At 43.7% G+C, this 21278-nt stretch overlaps 1 protein-coding gene across 1 annotated transcript in view; it reads left to right on the top strand.

The window, feature by feature from the left end:
• Positions 1-20856, top strand: part of Cmc2 (C-X9-C motif containing 2) — a 39107-nt gene extending 18251 nt beyond the window's left edge. The window contains exons 3-4 of the mRNA XM_003462849.5: positions 16575-16646; positions 20494-20856. Of these exons, the coding sequence (XP_003462897.1) occupies positions 16575-16646; positions 20494-20580 (159 nt within the window). The 3' untranslated portion in view covers positions 20581-20856. The remainder of the gene's footprint in view (positions 1-16574; positions 16647-20493) is intronic.
• The last annotated feature ends 422 nt before the right edge of the window (positions 20857-21278 follow it).

Genomic DNA, 21278 nt, shown 5'->3' with positions numbered 1-21278 from the left:
GGTTCTTATTACTTTTTTGGAAGAGAGTAAAACCAAATGTGACATAACAGAACAGAATCGGTCAAGTCAAAAGGGTGGACATAATAGATAATATAAAAACATAATACAAGGTGATCAACAATGGTTACCATAATGCCTCCCGCTATCTCTAATAGAATTGCCTATATCGTTAGTTATAATACAATTGAACAAAACAGTAAAGAATAAAACCGACAAAACCAAAACATTGGAGACATTGTAGGTCTTCAAAAGTAGATAAAAGTCAACAAGAATGGGCGTCATAATGAATCTCATTATCTTCACAGCTGATGCCTAAACTTTCGAACCTGATACTATCCAGCAAAACAGAATAGGGGAACATCAGTTAAAAACCAGATGGTGAGAGTAATACAGGGCTTTAAATCAAGGTAATGAAAAGTCAAAGTGGGTTACTATAATATATCCTGCTATTTTTTCCCTTTAATTAAAAGGATAAAGATAAAAAAGTAAATAATGGAGTGGAGATTGAGATAAAAGAGGGCATAACAACGAAACAGCGCAGATCAAAACATAACCATTTAAGCAGAATAGTGTTTCACCACCAGATAATCCTAACCTAAAAGTAGTTACCATATTGTCTCTTTCTTTGAAATCCTTGAGTACAACTTTGTATACTGTAGCATTAAGTATATCAAAACAATGTAAAACCATTCAAGAGAATGACAGCATTACAGAGTATTTAGAATCGACTAACAGAAAATGAATAATGGTTTCTGTATAATCTCCTTGTCTTTACAAGGTTTTTGCTTATACTATCATACATAATAAAATCCAGTAAGATACAACCTATTTAGACCATTGGAGACAGAAGGACAAAAGCTAGATGAGACTTCAAAACAAGATGATACGAAATCAGTATTACCTATTAAGATGTCATTTTCTCCAAAATAGCTGTTCCTATCATCCAATCTTCTCTGCCTCATTTCTGTTAAGCTCTTTTTCTGTCAGTAGCTGTCAGTTTGTCTTCTTCATTTTGTTCTCTGCTCCATTTGTTGTGGCCTCCCCGCCACTATTTCTGGGTTCTTTGTATTTTTCTTTTTTTAGAATATCCTGCAATACTTTCTGTAGAGTTGAATTGGTGGTTGCAAATTCCCCCAGTTCCTCTTTATCCTGGAAGCACCTTGTTTTTCCATCAATTTCCAGGGACAGTTGTGCAGGATATCTCAATCTTGGCTGGAGATTATTATCTTTCAATGCTTGAATTATTTCCCCCCACGCTCTTCGTGATTTGATGGTTTGTGCCGAGAAATCTGCTGTAATTCTGATGGGTGTTCCCTTGTAAGTGGTCTGTTTCTTGTCTCTTACAGCTTTTAATATTCTGTTCTTGTATTGAATTTCTGGAATTTTGATTATTATATGCCTGGGTGTTGCTCTGTTTGGGTTGTAGGTAGCTGGGGTCCTGTATGCCTCATACATCTGAGTATCTTTACCTTTTGCTAAATTAGGAAAATTCTCCTGGATTATTTCTGTGAGTAGCTTTTGTAGTTCACTTGTTTGTGTCCCTACTTCTTCTTTTATGTTCTTAATCCTTAAGTTATGGCTCCTCTTATCATCTTCTTGTCTTTGTATTATTGCTGTTTGTTTCTTTGTTATTTTTAAGAAGTTTTTCATTTCATTCTCCCATATTACAAGTCTGCCCTCCAGTTCAGATAGTCTGTCCTTAGTTTCTTTCAAGCTGTTATGCCAGTCTTCTATAGACTTCTTAGTATCTTGGTAATCCCTTTGAACATGCTTCACGTATTCTATGCTTTCTCTGTTTTCTCCATCAAACAATTCTCCCCTTTTTTTCTGTTCTTCCATTCCACCGCCTGTTTTTTCTTGGGTGGTACTTAGCATTTCTCTAACTATTCTGCATACTTCTAGCTTCAGGTCGTTGATAACTTCATTCCTGAATTGGTCTATGAGGCTCTCTATATGGTGCCTTATGTATATTGGTGCGGTGTCTGCTATTGCCTGTTTCTCAGAATTGGGGGCCGAGGAGCCTTTCTTGTTGCTGCCTCTTCCCATGCTGCCTCTTCTTCTCTGTTCCTTATATATGCAAGCTTATATAAGAGGCCCAGCTTCTCTCCCAGTCAGCTACAGCCTGATCGAATTGCGCCAGTTAGGTGTTCCCGCTCACCGCTGCGCACCAGGGAGTTACGGACCAGGCAGCCTACGCGTCTCCCCTCCCGGCCACCGTCAGGCTCTGGGATCTGGGTTGGGACAGCCTACTGGGTCCGCCGGCAGCGTCACGCAGGCCAGGCACTTTTCACCAATCCCGCCCGAGATGGGGATGTGTGGCTGGAGTCGCCACCGCGCCCTGCTCCCGCAGGACTGCCCGAGCCCAGAAAGTCCTCCGCTGGAGTCAAACTGTGGTAGAGTGTCAGCTTCTCTCACTCACCTCACCACAAGTCAGTGCACGCCTCCCTGCCGTTCACAGATTGCCGTTCTCAGAGCTTCTGCGTGTCTCTCTCCCTGCCGAGCCACTGTAGAGGCAGCCAGCCACCGCGCGGCGGGAAACTCAAATCCCGGCTTACAATGGCGCGGTTCCAGCCTCCACACCGAGGCTTTTCTGTTCCTGTTTTAGCACCAGGAATGCATTCCAAGTTGGTTTCTCTCAGCCCAGTTCATTTCTGAGTCAGCAGAGCATATCTCCACCTGCTTATGTCTCCTTAGTCCGCACCATTCCTGGCTTCTGAGCCGAGTCTTTCAGAGAGCCTCCGGTAGTTGCTGTTATCTGTCCGCCATGTTCTCCCGGAAGTTTCATGATGGTGTTATTTTAAGATTTTCTTCTCTTTGATAGCTACCATTCTGGTAATGGTAATTGAAATGTTTTATATAATTATATGTTCCCTAGATTTAATTTATGATTAGACTAATCTGATGGATTTACCTGATTGCTGTTTGAATGGAAGCAGAATTCCACAGTTAAAATTTAAAAAACCCATATTTGGAATGAATTAAATTAAGCTGGTATTTTTGTAATGTTCAATATTAGCTGTTTGAAAACATTTCACTCATGGCGCAGTTGTTATAAGCATTTGTGTTTTACTTTAGCTTTTCTTCTCCCACACTGGGGACTGAGTCCAGCACCTTCATACTGAGCTACATCTCTAGTCCCTTTAAATAGTTCTCTAATTTTAGAGCTGGGGGTGGTGGCATATGCCTGTCGCCCTGGCACCTGGAAGGCTAAGACAGGAGGAACGATGTTCCAGGCCAGTGGGGGTGATAGTGAGTCCAAAGTCAGCCTAAGCAACACAGAACGTCCTTGACTCAAAAACTGAGCCGTGGGGGCTGGGGATTAGCTCAGTGGCATAAGTGCCTGCCTTGCAAGCGTGCGGTTATGAGTTCGATTCCCAGGTACCGATTTAAAAAAAAAAAATTGAGCTGGGCAGCATGGTGTATTTCTATAATCCCAGCATTCAGGAGGCTGAGGCAGGAGGAGCATTGCAAGTTTGGAACCATCCTGGGCTACAAAGTGAGCCCAAGGCCAGCCTGAACTGCACAGCGGGACCCTGACTCAAAAGGACAAAAAAAAATGTTTTGTTTTGTTTTAAATTTTAAGACAAGGTCTTGCTAAGTTCCCCAGACTGGACTCAGGCTTTCCATTCTCCTGCTTCAGCCTCCCAGAGTGCTGGTGTGATGGTCATGCACAATCATGCCCAGTTACTGTCACTTTCGTGGTACATTAGTTATTTTTCCTAATGATACTCCAAATGTGGATATATAAACTTTAAGAATAGTAAGTTCCAGTTAAATCAGTAAAGTCCAAATACCGAGAGTAACATGAATGATACTTATAACCTAACGTCAGACATTTTTACTCGCTCAGAGAATGTTGTCCAAAAGTTGTTCACAGGAGTTGACAGCTCTGTATTTCAGACGAACCGTCTTGGTCATACATTGAGATCGAGGGCTGGGGGCCGCTGCACACTGACTCGACTGAGCAGTGGCCAGGCCGTGGAGGTGAATCAACAGCTCCAGATTTTTCCGAGTAAAGATAAGAAGTGCTTCCCTCTTAAAGGGTGGAAACCGACCGTGCTGACGTAGCAGGATTTCAACTCTGTGTAGTAAGTTTTAGGCAGAGACAGGAGAGGAGACAGGAGTCAGCCAAGCAGAGGCACGCTGGAGAGGGAGGGGCTCTGTTGCCTTTGCAAGAGTGTTGTGTTTTTCACAGCACAGATATAAATAAGGATATCATTTATATGTCTTCAGGGTTATTTCCTAGGTTAATCAAGTGGAAGGCCACAGTTTTTTAAATGAGAGCGCTGGCTTGTTTTTGTTTTTGGTACTGGAAGTTGAACCCAAGGCCTTTGTGCTACGTCCTCAGCCCCTTTTAAATTTCGAGACTGCTTTGCCCGCTTACCAAGGCTGGGCCTGACCTGAGCCTCTGCCTCCGATCCCCAGCGTGCCGGGCTCACGGGGTGTGTTACCACGCCTGGCTTCAGTCCTGATTGAAGTACTCTTCTCACAGGCTGCATGTATGTTGCCTTTTGTTCCATGCCTGTTTTAAAATTGAAATTGAATTAAAATTTCTGTTTGGAAACAAAAGGATGTCTTATAATAAAGATGGCATCTCAAATCACTGGAACCACAGATGGCAGAATCCAGAAATAGTTTGTGTACAACAGTGTTAATCTTTCTAAAGTGTACAGTTTGCTGAGTTTGACAAATATGAGGGCGCCCCCACAGCTGAGATATAAAGCATGCCTCTCACCCCAGAGCCCCGTACCCCTCCCCAGCCAGCCCCTGAGCTTACCTTGGGTGCAGGGAACCCCCGGACTGATTTTTCTCAACGTGGGTTAGCTTTGATGTTGTAGAATCTTTATAAATGTGCTCTCTGCATTGTATATTCTTGTGTACAGCTCCATGTTCTTTGAGACCGATATGTGCTGTTGGGTGCATCATTAGTTCGTCTTTGTTCTTGAGTAGCAGTCACTGTATGATGTACTAGTGTATTTCCCTGTGGATGAATACTAGGTTGTGTGCAATCATGCCATTCTGAATAAAGCTACGATGAACCTCTGTGTACATGTATTTGTATGGACATCTTTTTATTTCTTGTGTAAATACCAGGACTGGAGTGACTAGTTGATATGGTAGGTAAGCAAGCCTTCAACTTTACAAGGCAGTGTCCAGCTGTTTCCATTCTTTGCTATTTATTTATTTAGTTGTTTGAGACAAGGTCTCACTGTATATTTCCGACTGGCCTTGAACTCACTGCCTAGCTCAGGATGGCCTTGAATTCACGTCGGTCCTCCTGCCTCAGCCTCCAGATTGCTGGGTTTACAGGTGTGCATCGACAGCCTGGTTTGTTCTGTACTATTTTATAATCCTGTCGGCTCCTTAGTCTTAGCAGCACTTGATATTGTAAATACATAACTTTCAGTCTATGAGTACATAGTAGTGTTTCTTTTTGGTTTGAAATTGTCTTTCCTTAATGGCTAATGCTTTTGAGTATTTATTTATGCAGCATTGGAGTTTCAACCCAGAGCCTCCACACTGAACTGCATCGCCCTCCCAAACGCCTTTTAAAATTTTTTTGAGATAGGATCTTGCTAAGTTGTGTGTGCTGGGCTTGAATTTGCAACCCTCTGATCTCAGCCAGCCCCCTGAGGGCTGAGCTTCAGATGTGGGCCACCGTACCCTGCTGGTACTGAGCATCTTCCTGATTATTGACCAGTCATACAAACTTCTGCTCGTATTTAAAAGTCGAGTCGCTTATGTCACGGCCAAGTTGTAAGAATTCAGCATTTGGCATGTAAGTTTGCTGCCTGATCGTCTCTCGTGAATGTTTTCTTGTAGTCTGTGGTGTCCTTTTTCATTTCCTCAAGATTGTGTTTGAACGAGCAGCTTGCAGATTTGATGACGTTGTATTTGTTCTTTATCTGTAGTTTGTTATTTATGTTCTAGGATGATTTTTTGTTTACTCATTGCAAAGATTTTGTCCTGTGTTTTCTGCTCATGTCTTTAGTTTTGTCTTTTACATTTAGATTTGTGAATCATTTCATGTTAACTTTTACGTGTGGTATGAAGTGTGAGTTCAGGTCCACTTCCTTGCATGTGGATGGCCAGGTATTTCACTACCATCTGCTGAAGAGACTGGCCTTTCTCATTGAGAGTTGTTTTGTTGGTTAGTTTGTCAAGTCCTGCGACACATCGGTGGGCACATCTGTTTCTAGGCTCTCCAGTTTTTTCCACTGATTTGTATGCCTGTCCTTAGCACTGTTGTGATTATCTGTTGCCTTGTTGTAAGACTCAGAGTCGCCCTGTGGAAATTTCCTAATTTGTCCTCTTTCAGATTTGACTGTGGCTATTTTAGGTCCTCTTCACTTCCACCGAGGTTTTGGAATCAGCTTGTCAGTGTCCACACAGAGACTTGATTTTTGTTTGGTGTTGAATCTTGTTGACCGCAAATCTTTTGTATCGGTGGGCAGTTCATTAACTTATGGGGATGGCCGCGGCTTTCGTCAGGCCACTCTGAGGTATCTTTAGAACTGTCTGGATCAGCCTGTCCTCGAGTTTGGGTAGCCTCACTGCTAAAGCGTGACTTCTGGGTTCTCAGACTGACTTGAGTGTTCAGGGAGATCTCTCCTGTGGCTTTCAGGAGCTCCACAGACTGCCTGGCCTGTGAGCGCTTTGCATTCCTGTGTACAGCTCCTGGGTTGTTTTTTGTGCTCATCGTGGCCTTGCGAGGTCTCATCTGGCAGGTGCTGCAAATGAATTCCTGGGGTCGAGTTCTGGGCTCCTTTGTGGTGTATCTCCACCGCGAGCATCCGGCTCCCTGGACTCTGAGGTCTGCCTCCTCAGCTCCGTGAGGTCACTGTTCTCCTGGGTTTCTTTTCCTGCTGCGTTACTTGGAATTTGCTTCTGGGTTGAAAGCTGGGTGACTATTACCATCCCTTGTTTGGTTCCGTACTCAGCACCACAGTGCAAGTCTGTTGTCCTGGGATCACTGTGGGGAGGCCTAGGACTCTGGCAGTTACTGCTTTACCGCCACTGTCAGAAATTTTGAAGATGAATTTTTAAATAATTGGCTCTGGGCAATTCTATAGTCATTTGAGAAAAAAGCCAAACTGATCATGCCTTATAGCATACATCTGAATCTGTGTACTTCTAGGGGATCAGACATGTGAATGTCAGAAATGAAGCCACAGAAATACTAAGAAAGCATAGATAAAGTCCTGTATAACTTATACTTACTCTGTGTTTTTTTTTTTGTTTGTTTTTTTTTTGGTGCTGGGGATTGAACTCACAACCTTGCGTTTGCCAAACAGGCACTTTACGCACCTAAGCTAAACCCCCGGCCCTTGTCCTATGCTTGGAGTTTTGCTAAAGCTTCACATTTTCAAAGGAAGTAAGCAAGGATGGGAAGAAAACTGAAAACAGGATACGAAGAAAACTTTATGAACTTAACTTCACTCCAAACAAGCCATCCAGTCACACTAAAGGAAGATGTGAACTAACCCAAGTAGCTGGACATCGGTGAAGGCAGAGCTGTGGGCGGCTGTGGGTAGAATGTGAGTTTTGCGATGGCAGTGGAGTAGCAGTTCCGAAACAGGCTTCTGTGTGCCCTGGTATTCCAGGGCAGAGGCGGTCATCAGTGTGTCATGGGGATTAGGGGACAGGCTTCTCAGCTCCGGCCACATAGTGAGCTCAAGGCCAGCCTGAACCACACAGTGAGACTGTCTCCAAAAAGGAAAAAGGTTTCCCAAACTGGTAACCATTTTTCAAGCACCTTGTTCAAGTGACACCCACACCAGGGCCTTGGAGCCGTGCTGTGCCTGGCCGGGCGCTCCAGCGAGGAAGGCGGCCAGGTGACCGGGAGAGGCTGCGTTGCGCGTGGCCTTGGACTTGAAGGACATGGGAGTGCCCGACGCGTGCCTGGTGACGCTGCCCCTCATTTGCCAAGGGCTCCGTCCAGGTGCAGAGTCTGTAACGGGACGGAGTCGTCTGTGGTGCCAGCTGTCCGCAGTTGTGTTGGAACTCTAGTGCTCCCCGAGTGTCCTGAAGAACAGCCCCGTGTTACCCCCTCAGGGTCCTCTCGGCCCGCCCTGACTCTTGCTCGCTGTGTTTTGTGTCCTGGTATCATGTCCGTGGTTGCAGTGCCTGCGGGCCGTTCTCGTGCAGTGCTCTGCTCAGCAGGACCCCCCTTACCCGCAGTTAGGGTGCAGAAGTTTTCCATCAGTGGGTCAGTATTGCTTCACTGTAATGGATACACCAAGTAGTGAGGGCTCCTCAGTGTGAGCTATATGGAGCGCTGTCAGTGCCGCCCTCACCTCTTCGCTGTAAGTGTTGGAATATTCTAAAATTTAAAAAAATTGAGGAGTTAATAAAGTGTACACTGAAAATTCTAAGACAGATTTTAATTGCTCTTACTCATATTGCCTACATACAAACTAGATAACAGTACAAGACACTAGACATGGTGATTGGCTGGGCAAGCAGTCATTAAGTGTGTATATCAGAACGTTCTGCAGCTTAAATATGTAAACATAAAAGTAGATTATTCAAAATACGGGGCTGGGGCGATAGCCAGTGGCATAGGCGCCTGCCTGGGAAGCGCGAGGTAATGAGTGTGAGTCCCCCAAAAAGATTATTTAAAATATGACAAGGAAGTAATACAGAGGTTTTGCATGCTTCTCCCATGAAAGCTTAGTCTCTTACATCAAACAAACAAGACTGAAGGCAAAAGGAGCATGAAGTACTGGGGGAAGAACGTAAAAAAAAAGCATAAACCTTCCTTTACTCACACTTATTTCTAGGTGAGAAGGAGATCGAATCTTTTCTGTCCCTCAGATCATTCATCCAGAGCACAAGATATCTGCGTTCAATTGTCCGACATAGCAGCACAAATTTTTCTTTTTAATGAACTCTGAGAAATCATTAATATAACTATCTCAATTACTTTATATATCTTCAGCTTCTCACTAGCAAGCTAATACAATGTTTATACATGTGTGTCTGCTTTATTTCACTTATAATGAGTATGGTCTCAAGTTACATCCTTTTACCTATAAAAGTATTCTGTTTATTCTTTATGGCTGAGTAGTACTCCACTGTATAAAAATACCACATTTTTTATCCATTCCTCTGGATGTGCATTTATGTTGTTTAAAAGATCTAGCTTTTACAGATTGTGCTGCTATAAACAGAAGTGCATATATATCACTGTGGTATGCTTTTAAATTCTTTTGGGAAGATACCGGAAGGGGAAGAGCTGGGTTGAATGGGACCCCTAGTCTATTTTTGTGAGGAATCTCCACACTGATTTCCACAGTGGTTGCACCAGTCTACACTCCCACCAACAATGAAGAAATGTTCCATTTTCCCTACAAGTCCTCCAGCATTTGTTATTAGTTGATTTTTTGATAGCAGCCATTGTTTCTAGGGTGCAGTGGAATCTCAGTGTTGTTTTAATTTGCTTCTCTTGAATAACCAGTGATGCTGAACATTTTTTCACATATTTATTTGCTGTTTGCATTTCTTCATTAAAGAAGTGTGTGTTCATCTCAGATGCCCATTTTTGAATTGGGTCTTTAAATCTGGGAGGACTGATATTTTTGAGTTCTTTATATGTTCTCAATAGTAGTCATTTGTCTGGGGTACAGCTGGCACACATTTTCTCCCACAGTGTGGATTGTCTCTTCACTCTGTTGGTGATTCTCTTGTTGTGCAAAAGCTTTTCAGTAGGATGAGATCCCTGTTGTTGATTCTTTATGATAGTTCCTGTGCAGTCGAGTGTCTTCAAGACCTTTACCTACTCTGTCTCCCAGCTGACTTAATGTTTCTGTTTTAATATTAAGATCTTTGGCCCATTTTGAATTTGGCTTAGTGCGTGGTGGTGGGAGATGTGGGTCCAGTTTTAATCTTTGGTATGTGAAACCCAGTTTTTCAGCACCATTTATTAAAGAGGCTATCATTCTTCCAGTGAATGATAGTAAGTGTACCTTTGGCACGTTTGTCAAAGATAAGGTGGCTTAGTATGTCTGGAGTTGTTTCTTCACCTTCTGATCTGTTCTATTGATCTTCAGGTCTGTTTTTTTTTTGGCAGTACCACACTTTTTATCATTGTAGCTTAATATATAATTTCAAGGCAGGGATTGTGATGCCCCCTGTCTTGTCTTTGTTGACCTTAGTTTTTTAACTTTTGCTATTCTAGGTCCTTCTGTTTCCAGATGAATTTTAGGATTGTTTTCTCTAATACATTGATGAGGATTGCATTGAATCTGTATAACAGTTTTGGAAGTATGGCCATTTTCACTATATTGGTTTTTCCCACCCAAGATCATGGGATATCTATTTTCTAATATCCTCTTCAATCTCCTTTTCCAGAGTACTGTAGTTTTGAATATAGAGGTCTTTTATATCCTTTGTTAGATTGATTCCTAAATATTTCATTTTTTGGGGTGCTATTGTAAATGGTATTATTTTCCTGATTTCTCTGTCAATGACTTACTTGTATATAGGAAGGCTGTTGATTTTTGAGTGTTGACTTTGTATCCAGCTATATTACTGAATTTGCTTATTAAATCTGTTAGTCTTTTGGTGGAGTTTTTGAGTCTCCTAGAGTATCATGTCATCTGCAAATAATGATAGTTTAACTTCTTTCCATCTTATCTTTATTCTTTTTATTTCATTTTCCTGTCTGATTGCTCTAGCTTAAGTTCCCAGGACTGTGTTGAAATAAGAGGGAGACAGTGGACATCCTTGTCTTGTTCCTGATTTTTGAGAGGTAGTTGCAGCTTCTGTCCATGTAGTATAATGTTGGTGGTTTGTCATAGGTGACTTTTTCATCGGATTGAGATAAAGTCATGTATTCCAATTTTCTGTAAGGTTCTTATCATGCATGGGTGCTGGATTTTGTCAAAAGCTTTTTCTGCATCTATTAAGATGATGATATGATTTTTGTCCTTGGCTCTGCTAATATGATGTATTACATTTATGAATTTGTTCATGTTGAGCCATCCGTGCATCTCTGGTATGAATCCCCCTTGTTCATAGTGTGTAATCTTCTGGACGATTTGCTGCATTCCATTTGCCAGTATCTTTTTTTTTTGTACCAAGGATTGAACTCATGACCGCACACTTGCCAGGCAGGTGCTGTGCTGCTGAGCTGTATCCCTGGCCTTGTTTGCCAGCTTCTTACTAAGGATTTTACATCTGTGTTCATTAGGGAGACTGGCCTGTAACTCTCTTTCTGAGTTGGGTCCTTCTCCAGTTTTGGTATCAGGGTGATGCTTGGAATGAATTTAGGAGTATTGTTTCCCTTTGAATTTCATTAAAGAGTTTGAGAAGTAAATTTCTCTAAATTTCTTGTAGAATTCAGCAGTAAGACCGTCAGAGCTTTAGGCTTTTCTTTGTTGATAGCTTTCTAATTGCATCTTCATTTTCATTGACTGATATTGGTTTATTTAGGAGTTTTATGTCCTCTTGATTCAGCTTTGGTAATTCATATGTATATAGCAACCTGTCCATTTCTTCTGCATTTTCCATTTTATTAGAATACACATTTTTGAAGTAGGTATAGATGATTTTCTGGATTTCTCAGCATCTGTTGTGATTTCACTCTTTTCATTCCTAATTGCACGGATTGCAGTCTTTTTTTGTTTGGTACCGGGGACCAAACTCATGACCTTGCACTTGCCAGACAGGCACTTGTACCAATGAGCTAAACCCCAGGTCTAGGATTGAAGTCTTGTCTTTTCTTTTTTTTTTGGATAAGATTGGCTAGTGGTTTGTCAATTTTATTTAATCTTTCAAAGAACCAACTCTTTGATTGATCGATTCTGTGTATTGCTTTTTAGTCTGCAGTGTGTTAATTTCTGCTCTGATCTTTATAATTTCCTCCCTCGTATGAGCTTTTGGCTTTGCCTACTTGTCTGGAAGTTTGAGGTTCCCCATTAAGGTGTTTGTATGCACTTGCTCTGTTTTCCTGATATGGTATTTACTGCTATAAATTTCCCTCTGAAGACTGCTTTCATGGTGTCCCACAAGTTCAAGTATGTTGTATTGTTATCATTCAGCTGTAAAAACTGTCCAGTTTCTCCTTTAATTTCATATGTGACCCATTGGTTGTTCAGTGGGGTGCTATTTAACTTCCATGTGTTTATGAAATTCTCGTGGCTTCTTTTGCTGTGGATTTCCAGTTTCATTGCACTGTGGTCTGATAGTATGCATGAGATGATTTTAGTTTCTTTGCATGTACTTAGCCATGTTCTATGAGCCAGTATATCATCTGTTTTAGAGAATGTCCTGTGTGCAGCTGAGAAGGATGGGTATTCTGATGTGAGTGGAACACTCTATAGTCATCTCTTAAGTCCATTTGTTCAAAAGTTTGATTCGGTTCTAATATTTCATTAATGATTTTTTTTTGTCTAGTTGAGCTGTCTTTTTGTGACATTGGGGTGTTGAGGTCTCCCAATGCTGCTGTATTAGGGCTTACTTGATTGCTCATGTCTGTTAGCAGTTGTTTTATATAGTTGTGTGCACTGGTATGTGTTGCACGTATATTTATGATTGTTCACTTTAGAGAATGTAGTGATCCTCTTTATCTTTCTTAATCAGTCTTGGCTTGAAAATTCACTTTGTCTGCAAATTGAGTAGCTACCCCTGCTTTTTTCTGGGTTCCTGTTGCATGTTGTTTTCCAGTCTTTGACTTTCAGTCTATGAATTTTTTTAATTAGATGTGTTTCTTACATGCAGCGTATTGTTGGGTCTTGCTTCTTGATCCTTTCTGCCTGTCTGTGTCTTTTGATTGGTGAAGTGAGACCACTAACATTAATAGTTACACTGATATGTATTGACTTATCCTTGTCATGTCATTTTCCTGTTGTTGTCCCCCATTTTTCCCCACTTTAATTGTTCGCCTTTCCTGGTGGATTCCTTCCGTTGGGGTTCATGGAGGTGTAATCCTTATTATCTCTTTCTAGAATGTTCTTCAGAACATTTTCAAGTGCTGGTTTTGTTGGCCATCAGTTTCCTCAGATGTTCTTTATCATGGAAGTATCTTTTTTCTCCATCGATTTTGAAAGTTAGTTTTGCAGGGTACATCAGTCTGGGTTGTGAGCTGCTTTCCTTTAGAACGTGGGGTGCTTCATTCCAATCTCTCCTTGACTTGAAAGTTTCTGGTGTAAAGTCAGCTGTGATTCTGATGCGCTTTCCTTTATATGTGATTTGTTTCTTTTCTCTAACAGCTTTTAAAATTCTATTCTTGTGTTGAATTTCTGGAATCTTGACTATGATGTGCCTGGCTTGAATTTTTTTGATCATGGCTATTTGAAGTTCTTTGTGCCTCATTTGTCGGTTACAGTACAGAATTTAGAATGGCTGTTTTCCTCAGTGCTACTTGCAAGTCCTTATGTATGTTTTTCTGACTTATAAAAGCAGTGTGTGAATAATACAGCTCTTATAGATAGTATAAAAATCTTGACAATGAATAAACAAACAAAAACTACTTTTTCTCCACTATCCGCTGTGGTGCTATTTACTGGTCCGAGCCAGACACCCGCTCGTCCGCCTCAGCTGTCCCTTGAATGGCTCGCTCACCAAGTGCTGGTCTGTGCCGGCCCCGCTCACTGAGGCCGCCTCCCATTCCTGTCGGGTGTGTCTCATTACTCTCTGTGTGGGTGTTCATTCCACACCACGTTTGTAGCCATCTTTCAAAAGTCAGTTTAATTGTTGCTCCCCTAAACGGCTCCCTCTGCCTGTAGAATGAAACCTGGACTTCTGGCCTGGTGATCCAGGCTTCTGAGAGCCGGTGCATACGCAGCTCTTGATCTTCCGTCTCCCCCGCCACGGCTCACTGCTGCCTGCTCTCCTGCAGGGAAGGATGCTGTTTCCTCTAAGCCTTCTGTGTGCTCTTCCCTTCGTGCAGCGTGGAGCATTGCCTCCTACCTCCCCTCGACCTTTTCCAAGTCAGGATTTAGCACCTTTCCTGCCGTCCTGGCTGGACTGGCTGTTTCCTGTCCTTTGCCCCTCTCCAGCTTGGTTGTCTCGGTACTAAATGGCACCTCGCTTGGCAGCTGTCCTCAGGCTGCTTTGCATTCTCACGTGTATGGAGGACCCTGTAGGGCTTTGCTTATCTGCCAGTGTTTACTGAATTATAATGAAAGTGAAGAACTTAAGGATTAATTTATTTTAAAACTAAGCCTATTACCTGGTATTTTTCATACAGCTATTACTCAAAATGCAAAAAGTGAGGAAATGGCACTGCATTTGCATTTTTGCAATTGCTTTTTATGTCTGAGTGAATCAAGAGCAGCCAAATGTGTTCAGATTGTTGTGACCTGGTTCACGTGGCCTGTGGAAACCTCTGCAGTACCCTTCTGAGAGGAGGAGAGCGAGCAGACTGCGGCCTTCGGATTTCTAGGAAGATAGTGTTGACCTTGTGTGTCCCCTGCCAGGGTGCCTGGAGCCTCTGGGCATCCCTGCATTGCACACCACCTAATGGCAGTGTCTTAGTTACTTTTTACTCATCACTGAGACAAAATACCTCATACCCAAGTTGGGAAAGGAAAGGTTTATTTCTTACAGTTTTTGGAGGCTTCAGTCCACAGTCAGTTGGCTCCCAGGCAGGCGGGCAGGGCTGGACCGCAGTTCAGGGCGGCTGCAAACAGCAAACAGGAATCAGCAAAGAGCAAGACACGCCTTCTTCCTGCCATTACATCACATCCTGGCTCCACCCCTATGTGGGTGGAGCACTGACACCATCAATCCAAGCACTAGATAATGAACCATCACAAACACACAATGCAAACTCATGAGGCCTGGGGGACACAGAATAAACCATGACAGGCAGGTAGTTCATTTTTCTCTCCCCTCTGGCCATGTGCAGGGCAGTTGCGGCCAGGTCCACTGCGTCCTGCTGTATCCCTCAAGCCTGGCTCTTTGTTCCCCGTGTAACAGGTTCTCAGATGTCTAGCGATTGATCCCTTGTTCAGTCCATTGCTTGGCTGGTTTGGTTCTCCAGGAGCTGACATCAGGAATCTGATGTAGACGGTAGGGATCTGCCCTGTGTAGAGGAGAATCACAGAGTGCAGGCATTTTGTGCCACTCCAGCAGGAGCATTTGCCCTTGACATTTTTTACACAATGTCACCGAAGTGTAATTGTCACTTGGGCTCAGTTAATGGTGAGGTGAGCGGAAACAAGTCTTCATCTTGAATTTAAAAATAAGGTGTATGTCTGTGGAGTGATATGAATAAATACACTGAAATATCCTTTCACGTTCTGCAAGTCTAGTCTTTTATTTCTACTTGACTAGAAGGAGTAAAAGCATTATCCCCGTTTGCTGCTGTGGAAATAGTTTAGGAGAAACACACAAGAAATGTTTGTTCTGGAAAGGCCAGTAGATAACAAATAGGAGATCTTAGATTCTTAAAAGCTTGCCAGAAAAACAACATTTATTCAATGTAGGCCTGAAAAAATGCTTTTAAAATAGTAAAACAGGAAAAAAAAAAAGATAACAACACGAGGCATAGCTTAGTAATTATGTGTTGTCTGGTTCCCATGAAAGCCATGATTAGAAAGAGAAGGGAAAATGTGCTTATTACAGCCACAAGCGTTGACGACGTCTCATTGCATGATCACTGTGCCCTCCGACCCCTGGAAGCCGTGATGCGCACACCCTGATCACGGCCCACTGAAACCCAGGGCCTTGCCTTCAGGTTTATCCTAGCCTGCTTCAGAGTATTCATGCTTTTTGCTATGATCATATTTATAGAATTAGGATCCCTGGGGAATTTTATTTTCATTTTGTTCAACAAAAAGGACTTTGTACTTGGGATATAGATTTTCTTACATCGTAAGTGAATGAGAGAGCGGGAGAGAGGAAGTTTGATTTTTCTTTCTCACAGTGCGTACTGGGCATCACACCCAGGGCATTCACACTGAGTTCTGTCTCCCCAACCGCTCTTTATTTGTCTTATTTTGGGACAGGGTCTTTCTAAATGGCCTAGGCTGGGATCAAGCTTGCGATCCTGGCTCAGCCGCCCAGTGTGCTGGGATTGATCGCAGGCGTGTCACACCACGCCCAATCAGCATCTGATACACCTCTGGTGACATTTTGGGTGGACACAAATGAGAGAACGGCTCTGACACCATGCATTTGTAAGTAACTCCTTCGCAGGGCAGTGTGTCTGCCGGAGCACTTAGTTTCTCCTTGCTCCTGTCCTGGGGACCGCACGGCAGCTGGACCCCATTGCTTCAGTGGAAAATGGGGGATGCTCCGGCTTTAAGGTGTCCTCTAAGAAACGGGGTGAGCTGCTGACTTCTTAGTACTCTGTGAGACGTCGTGTCAGGAGAGCTTCTTAACAGTAAAATCATTTTCCTTTTGTGTGTTTTTAAAAAATTTTTGTTTCTACCTATAAGCGTTTATTTCTCGTTTGCAGTGAGGTCTAGAAGGAGCTGGTTTAAATATCTGCACGTTTATTACTTTGCTTCTTAACAGAGTGGCGCCGTAGACTCGTTTCCAGGGTAGTAGCTATGTAAACTGTCGGGGCGGTGGCCTGTCCTGTCCTGTGGGTGAAACATTTGTACCCCTTTTCTTCCTTTTAGCACAGCATCCGGAAGTTTTTGGGGCATTGTAACGATCTTGATCGAGAGATGAGAAAATGCTTGAAGAATGAGGTAAGAAAAATGTCAAGGGTTAGAAGTAGTTGAACCATAGAACCTAACGTTTTTGAATATTGTATATTGCTGTCATTGTTAAAGTTTCCCCCCATGTGCAGTGCGAAAACCAACTAAGTATGTGTGGCACCTCCCCCGACCCATAAAATTGAGAGACGAGGTTCCCTGAGGAGAGCTTTGGAATGTTGCTGTCCCCTTGCCAGGCACACAAGTGATGAAAATTCCTTTGTTGCAAAATGCCAGTTGGATGGTTTTAGGGTTTCAGACACTGTGCTGGTGATTAGCAGACAGACAGTGGCCACTGGCTGACGAGCATGTGACTAAAACTAGGCCCCGTTTCCTTGTACGATGAGGAAGGCAGGTTCAGGTTTTTCAGCGTCCACAGCTGGAGCGTTCTGTAGTTACGCGGTGTGCGAGCCACAGGGACCACAGGGACCACAGGGACCGAGGGAGACTGACTACTCCGGGCTGGAGTCACGGGACGGAGGCCTCAGGCGAGTGGTCAGCAGACTGTGTACTGTGTGCTCTTCCAGGGAGCTCTGACAGGCAGAGAGCGTTTACACCTTTGGAAGAAGTCTCATTTCTGTTTTGTGCATCCCGTGACCAGAACCTTTAAACTAATAACTAAAAAGAGAAAACATTATATATAATGACTAGTGTCTGTTCATTTCTTACTTTTCATATTTTTAAACTTCAGTTAGTCTCAGATTGAAAGTTTTAAATATTTGAAGTTGTTTAGCATCTGTATTTCTTCATTTTGTGTATTTTGTAGTCCTTTTTAGAATTATTTTCCATATGGCAATCACTAGAAATCTGTCTCTTTTTTTGAGCCAGGGTCTCACTGTGTAGGGCAGGCCGGCCTTGAGCTCCCTTTTTAGCCCAGCTGGCCTTGACCTCACAGCAATCCTCTTGCCTCAGCCTGAGTGTAAAGGTGATAATTTTGTGTCTGTGCATGTGTATGTAAAATTTAAAATGATTTTTTTTTTTGTCTTTTTCATTTTTTTATCGGTACCGGGGATCGAACTCACGACTGCCTGCTTGCAAGGCAGGCGCTTATGCCGCTGAGCTAAATCCCCAGCCCTTAAAATGATTTTTGAAAAATGTTTCTTTCCTATATAAAGGCTAGCGTGGAAGCTAGCTAGTGGAAAAATAAAGCCCATATTGATTTATTCGATGAAGCTGTTTTGTTTTTCTTCCTTCATGTGTGCTTGTAGTTGTAGTATTTACCTGTTAAGATTTTTTTCTCTATATAGTGCAGCTTTATTGATTGAACTTCATATGAAGTTTCTTTCTCAGCTTGTCCTGAGCTCTGCTAGTGACTGTTTGGTAGAATGCTGTAGATATTTATTTTTGTGTGTGTTTTCCGTGTAGGTTTTACGTCTTCTCCTTGACTTCGTTCCCTGACCTCTAGGTCTTGCGGGCGGTTTGCGCTGGTTTGCTGCCTGGTGCTCAGTGTCTCCCGCCCGCTCTCACCCTCCGACCCCCTGGGCCTGCGCTCCTGGGCGTGCTCTGCCCCGCAGGCTTCCCCGCTCTCCACTTCTCCCTCTGTGTCCTCTGACTGTATTTTCCTGTTCTGCAGGGGCCACCATGAGGTTCTGTGGAGCTGTCCTAACATGTATTTTAATTTAGTTTAATTTGCTCTGTAACTCATTTTATTGGCCTGCTGTGCAGTACTCTTATCCTTAATAACCTCTACCGATTCTGATTGGCTGGGGCAGATCGCTGTTAAGTCCTGTGCTTTTTTTTTTTTTTTGGTACCAGGGATTGAAACCTCACGCTTGCCAGCCAGGTTTATGCCACTGAGCTAAACCCCCAGCGTAAGTCCTTTGCTTAAGGGCAGGATCTCTCCATGTTCTAGACTGTGGTTTGGGCTGAGTCTCCCTTTCTCCAGTGATTTTCCTCTGCGGTTCTGAGCCCAGGCCCTTGGACGTGTTAGGCAGGTGCTGTCTGCAGAGCGGCCCCCTAGCCCGCCCCTCCCCAGTCACCCAGGAGGAAATTTCGTGTATGACAGATTGAATGATTTTAGTTGAGGGGACCTGGTGCTTCATCTGGGATTTGAAGTGACCTCTTCAAGAGGAAGAAAGAAAGCTTGAAAAACTGTCATTTAAAAAGATGTGCAGTATCTTTCAGTCAGTCAGCAGCTTTTGTCTTTTTTGGTACCGGGGATCGAACTCACGACTGTGTGCTTGCAAGGCAGGCGCTTATGCCGCTGAGCTAAATCCTGGGCCCTCAGTCAGGAGGGGCGGGGAAGGGCTTCCAGTCAAGTCCCTGCTTACCTTTTGTGCTGCTGGTTTGTTTCTGAGGCCTCTCGGTCTGTATCTGCCTCCTGAAACATTTTAATGTCCAGGTGTTCTGTATGCTCAGCTCTTCCCTATTTGAATTTACTTTTAGTCTTTTTTCCCTCTGCCCAGGGGAAAATATCCTTCACCTTTAGAATGTCTGTAGTAAGCCTATAAACATATACACACAGAAACATTTGTATTCGAGATTCTCTGTTTTGGGATTTTTTTTTTGAGACAGGGTCTTGCTTTGAGGTTCAAGCTGGCCTTGAGCTCACTCTGTAGCCCGGGCTGGCCTCGAACTCACAGCAGTTCTCCTGCCTCAGCCTCCCAGGTGCTGGGATTATATATGTGCACCACTATGTCTGGCTCAAGTTTCTCTGTTTTAAACTTTGTTAATAACCATTTGTTTAAGAAAATTTAAGTACTTTGTCTAAGTGCCAGGCTCTGTATTTTCTGTTATTTATAACCTGTTGGCCAGACAGAAAACCTCCTAGAAAAAAGCTGCATTTGACATAACTGATTGTACAATATTAGGATTTGGGAGAATCAAATTTGTTACCTGTCCATGGTGAAGAAAGCCTAGGAGGTTCAGCCAGCTGGAAATTTCTGTGTGGGTCAAAAGGATAACATGGGTACTGAGAGGCTTTGACTTGGGAAACTTTTCTGTGGTTCTGGGTATTGGGCCCAGGGCCTTTGCACTGAGCGACATACCCAGCCCCCTCCCTCCCTTTTTGACTATCGAGCCATGTAGTTTAGCTCGAACTCTTGGTGACCCTCCTGCCTGAGGCTCCCGATTGCTAGGATTGCGGGCATACCACCACCATTCCTGGCTGATTGCCTTTTACTCTCAACATTATAAAATAGAGTATATGACTAGGTCGTAAGAACTAGGTCCACTGTCTGTGTTGACCAGGCCATGTCTAGCGTTCTGCGTTTAATTCTAGTTACGATTTTGATGTTTTAAAAATTTTGTGCCGGGATCATACTCATGACCTCATGCTTACTAAGCAGGTACCCGTGTCACTGAGCTGAATCCCTGGCCCTAGTTATGATTTTTAGTATTGGACACTGATGTCAGTAAAGGTCACTTTACAGCTTCTATTGGAAAACTGTCGGAAGCTGTGTGTTCCGGAAACCGGTGGTGTTACCTGTCAGCTGTGTGAAGATTCAGCAGGCAGGCAGGAAGGAGGGCAGTGGAGTTTACAAGGGAATAGAGTTTTGTTCAGTGTGAAGACTTTGGGACGAGGGGCCCCGACCAGGGTTCCGCAGGGCACCGTCAAGTTGGCAGCCCTCGTAAGCAGGGCGTCGGGGCCTTCCTGGACGCCGAGCTCAGCAGGGCGAGCCCGGAACCCATCCGCCTGAGTACGCAGCGGGTGCCCTCTGGGGAGATGCTGACTCCCAGCTGGCTGGTCCTGTACCGATGAGGCCGCGTCCTCTGAGGTCCCTGTGTGCAGCCTCACGTGCGGTGAAGTAAAATACAAATAAAATTATGTCGGCAGATGTTTTTAGCCTCACTGATCCGAATGATGACACCTGCTGTCTCTTCTCTCCCTTTTTCCTTCCAGTACATGGAAAAGAGAACCAGAAGCAGGGAACACGGCAATGAGATGCGAAAAAGACTTCTCCATCCTTCTGAGGAAGCTGGAAAATAAGTTGTTTTTCCCCCGGATGGTGACCGAGAGAGGACCTAAGGACTGCTGATGGGCAGCGGAAAGAACCCTTTCTTACGTGGTCTCAGAGTCCTTTGAATGGAGAGTGGCCCGGGAAGAGCTGAGCTGTGGGCAGGTGTGAGAACCTGGCTTCTGCACACGTGCTGAGCCGCGCTGTGGGGCCGTCGCTTCTGCCCGCACACCTGCCCGCTGTGTGTATCCCCCTGTCTGCAGCCACTTGAGTAACTTACCTCCCTCAATAAAATATTTAAGACGTTTTCCTCCTGTCTCGTAGACTGTCCTAGAATTAGATTTAAATGGCATTTTGACAACAACACGATTGCAAAGATTAAACATTGATTTTTGACAATGTGATGATTCTGAGGATTAAACACCACCTAGGGCAAGAAGAACCGGGAGAGTCCCAGGTGTGTTAACTCTGTGACAGGTCCCAGGGATTCTGTGTTTAGAGAGCCATTTTCCAAAATACTAAGTGCTTACCAGTTGGCCCTCTGAGCAGGACTGAAAATACGCAAACAGTTTGTCTGCACTGAACACGTACACACGTCTTCCTCATTCTCTAAACAACACAGTGTCACAACTGCCCAGCATTGCGTTTTATTAGGTCTCATGAGTAATCCCACCTGATGAGGCTGAACACAGGTTATGTGCAGGTACTGCTCCATTGGAGTGTCCAGGAC

Source organism: Cavia porcellus, unplaced genomic scaffold, assembly GCF_034190915.1.
Source record: "Cavia porcellus strain 051 isolate PalLab524CR breed Dunkin Hartley unplaced genomic scaffold, mCavPor4.1 scaffold_4, whole genome shotgun sequence".
Taxonomy (NCBI): domain Eukaryota; kingdom Metazoa; phylum Chordata; class Mammalia; order Rodentia; family Caviidae; genus Cavia; species Cavia porcellus.
Note: the sequence above shows the minus strand (reverse complement) of the source record. Positions and strands in the feature narration are given on the sequence as shown.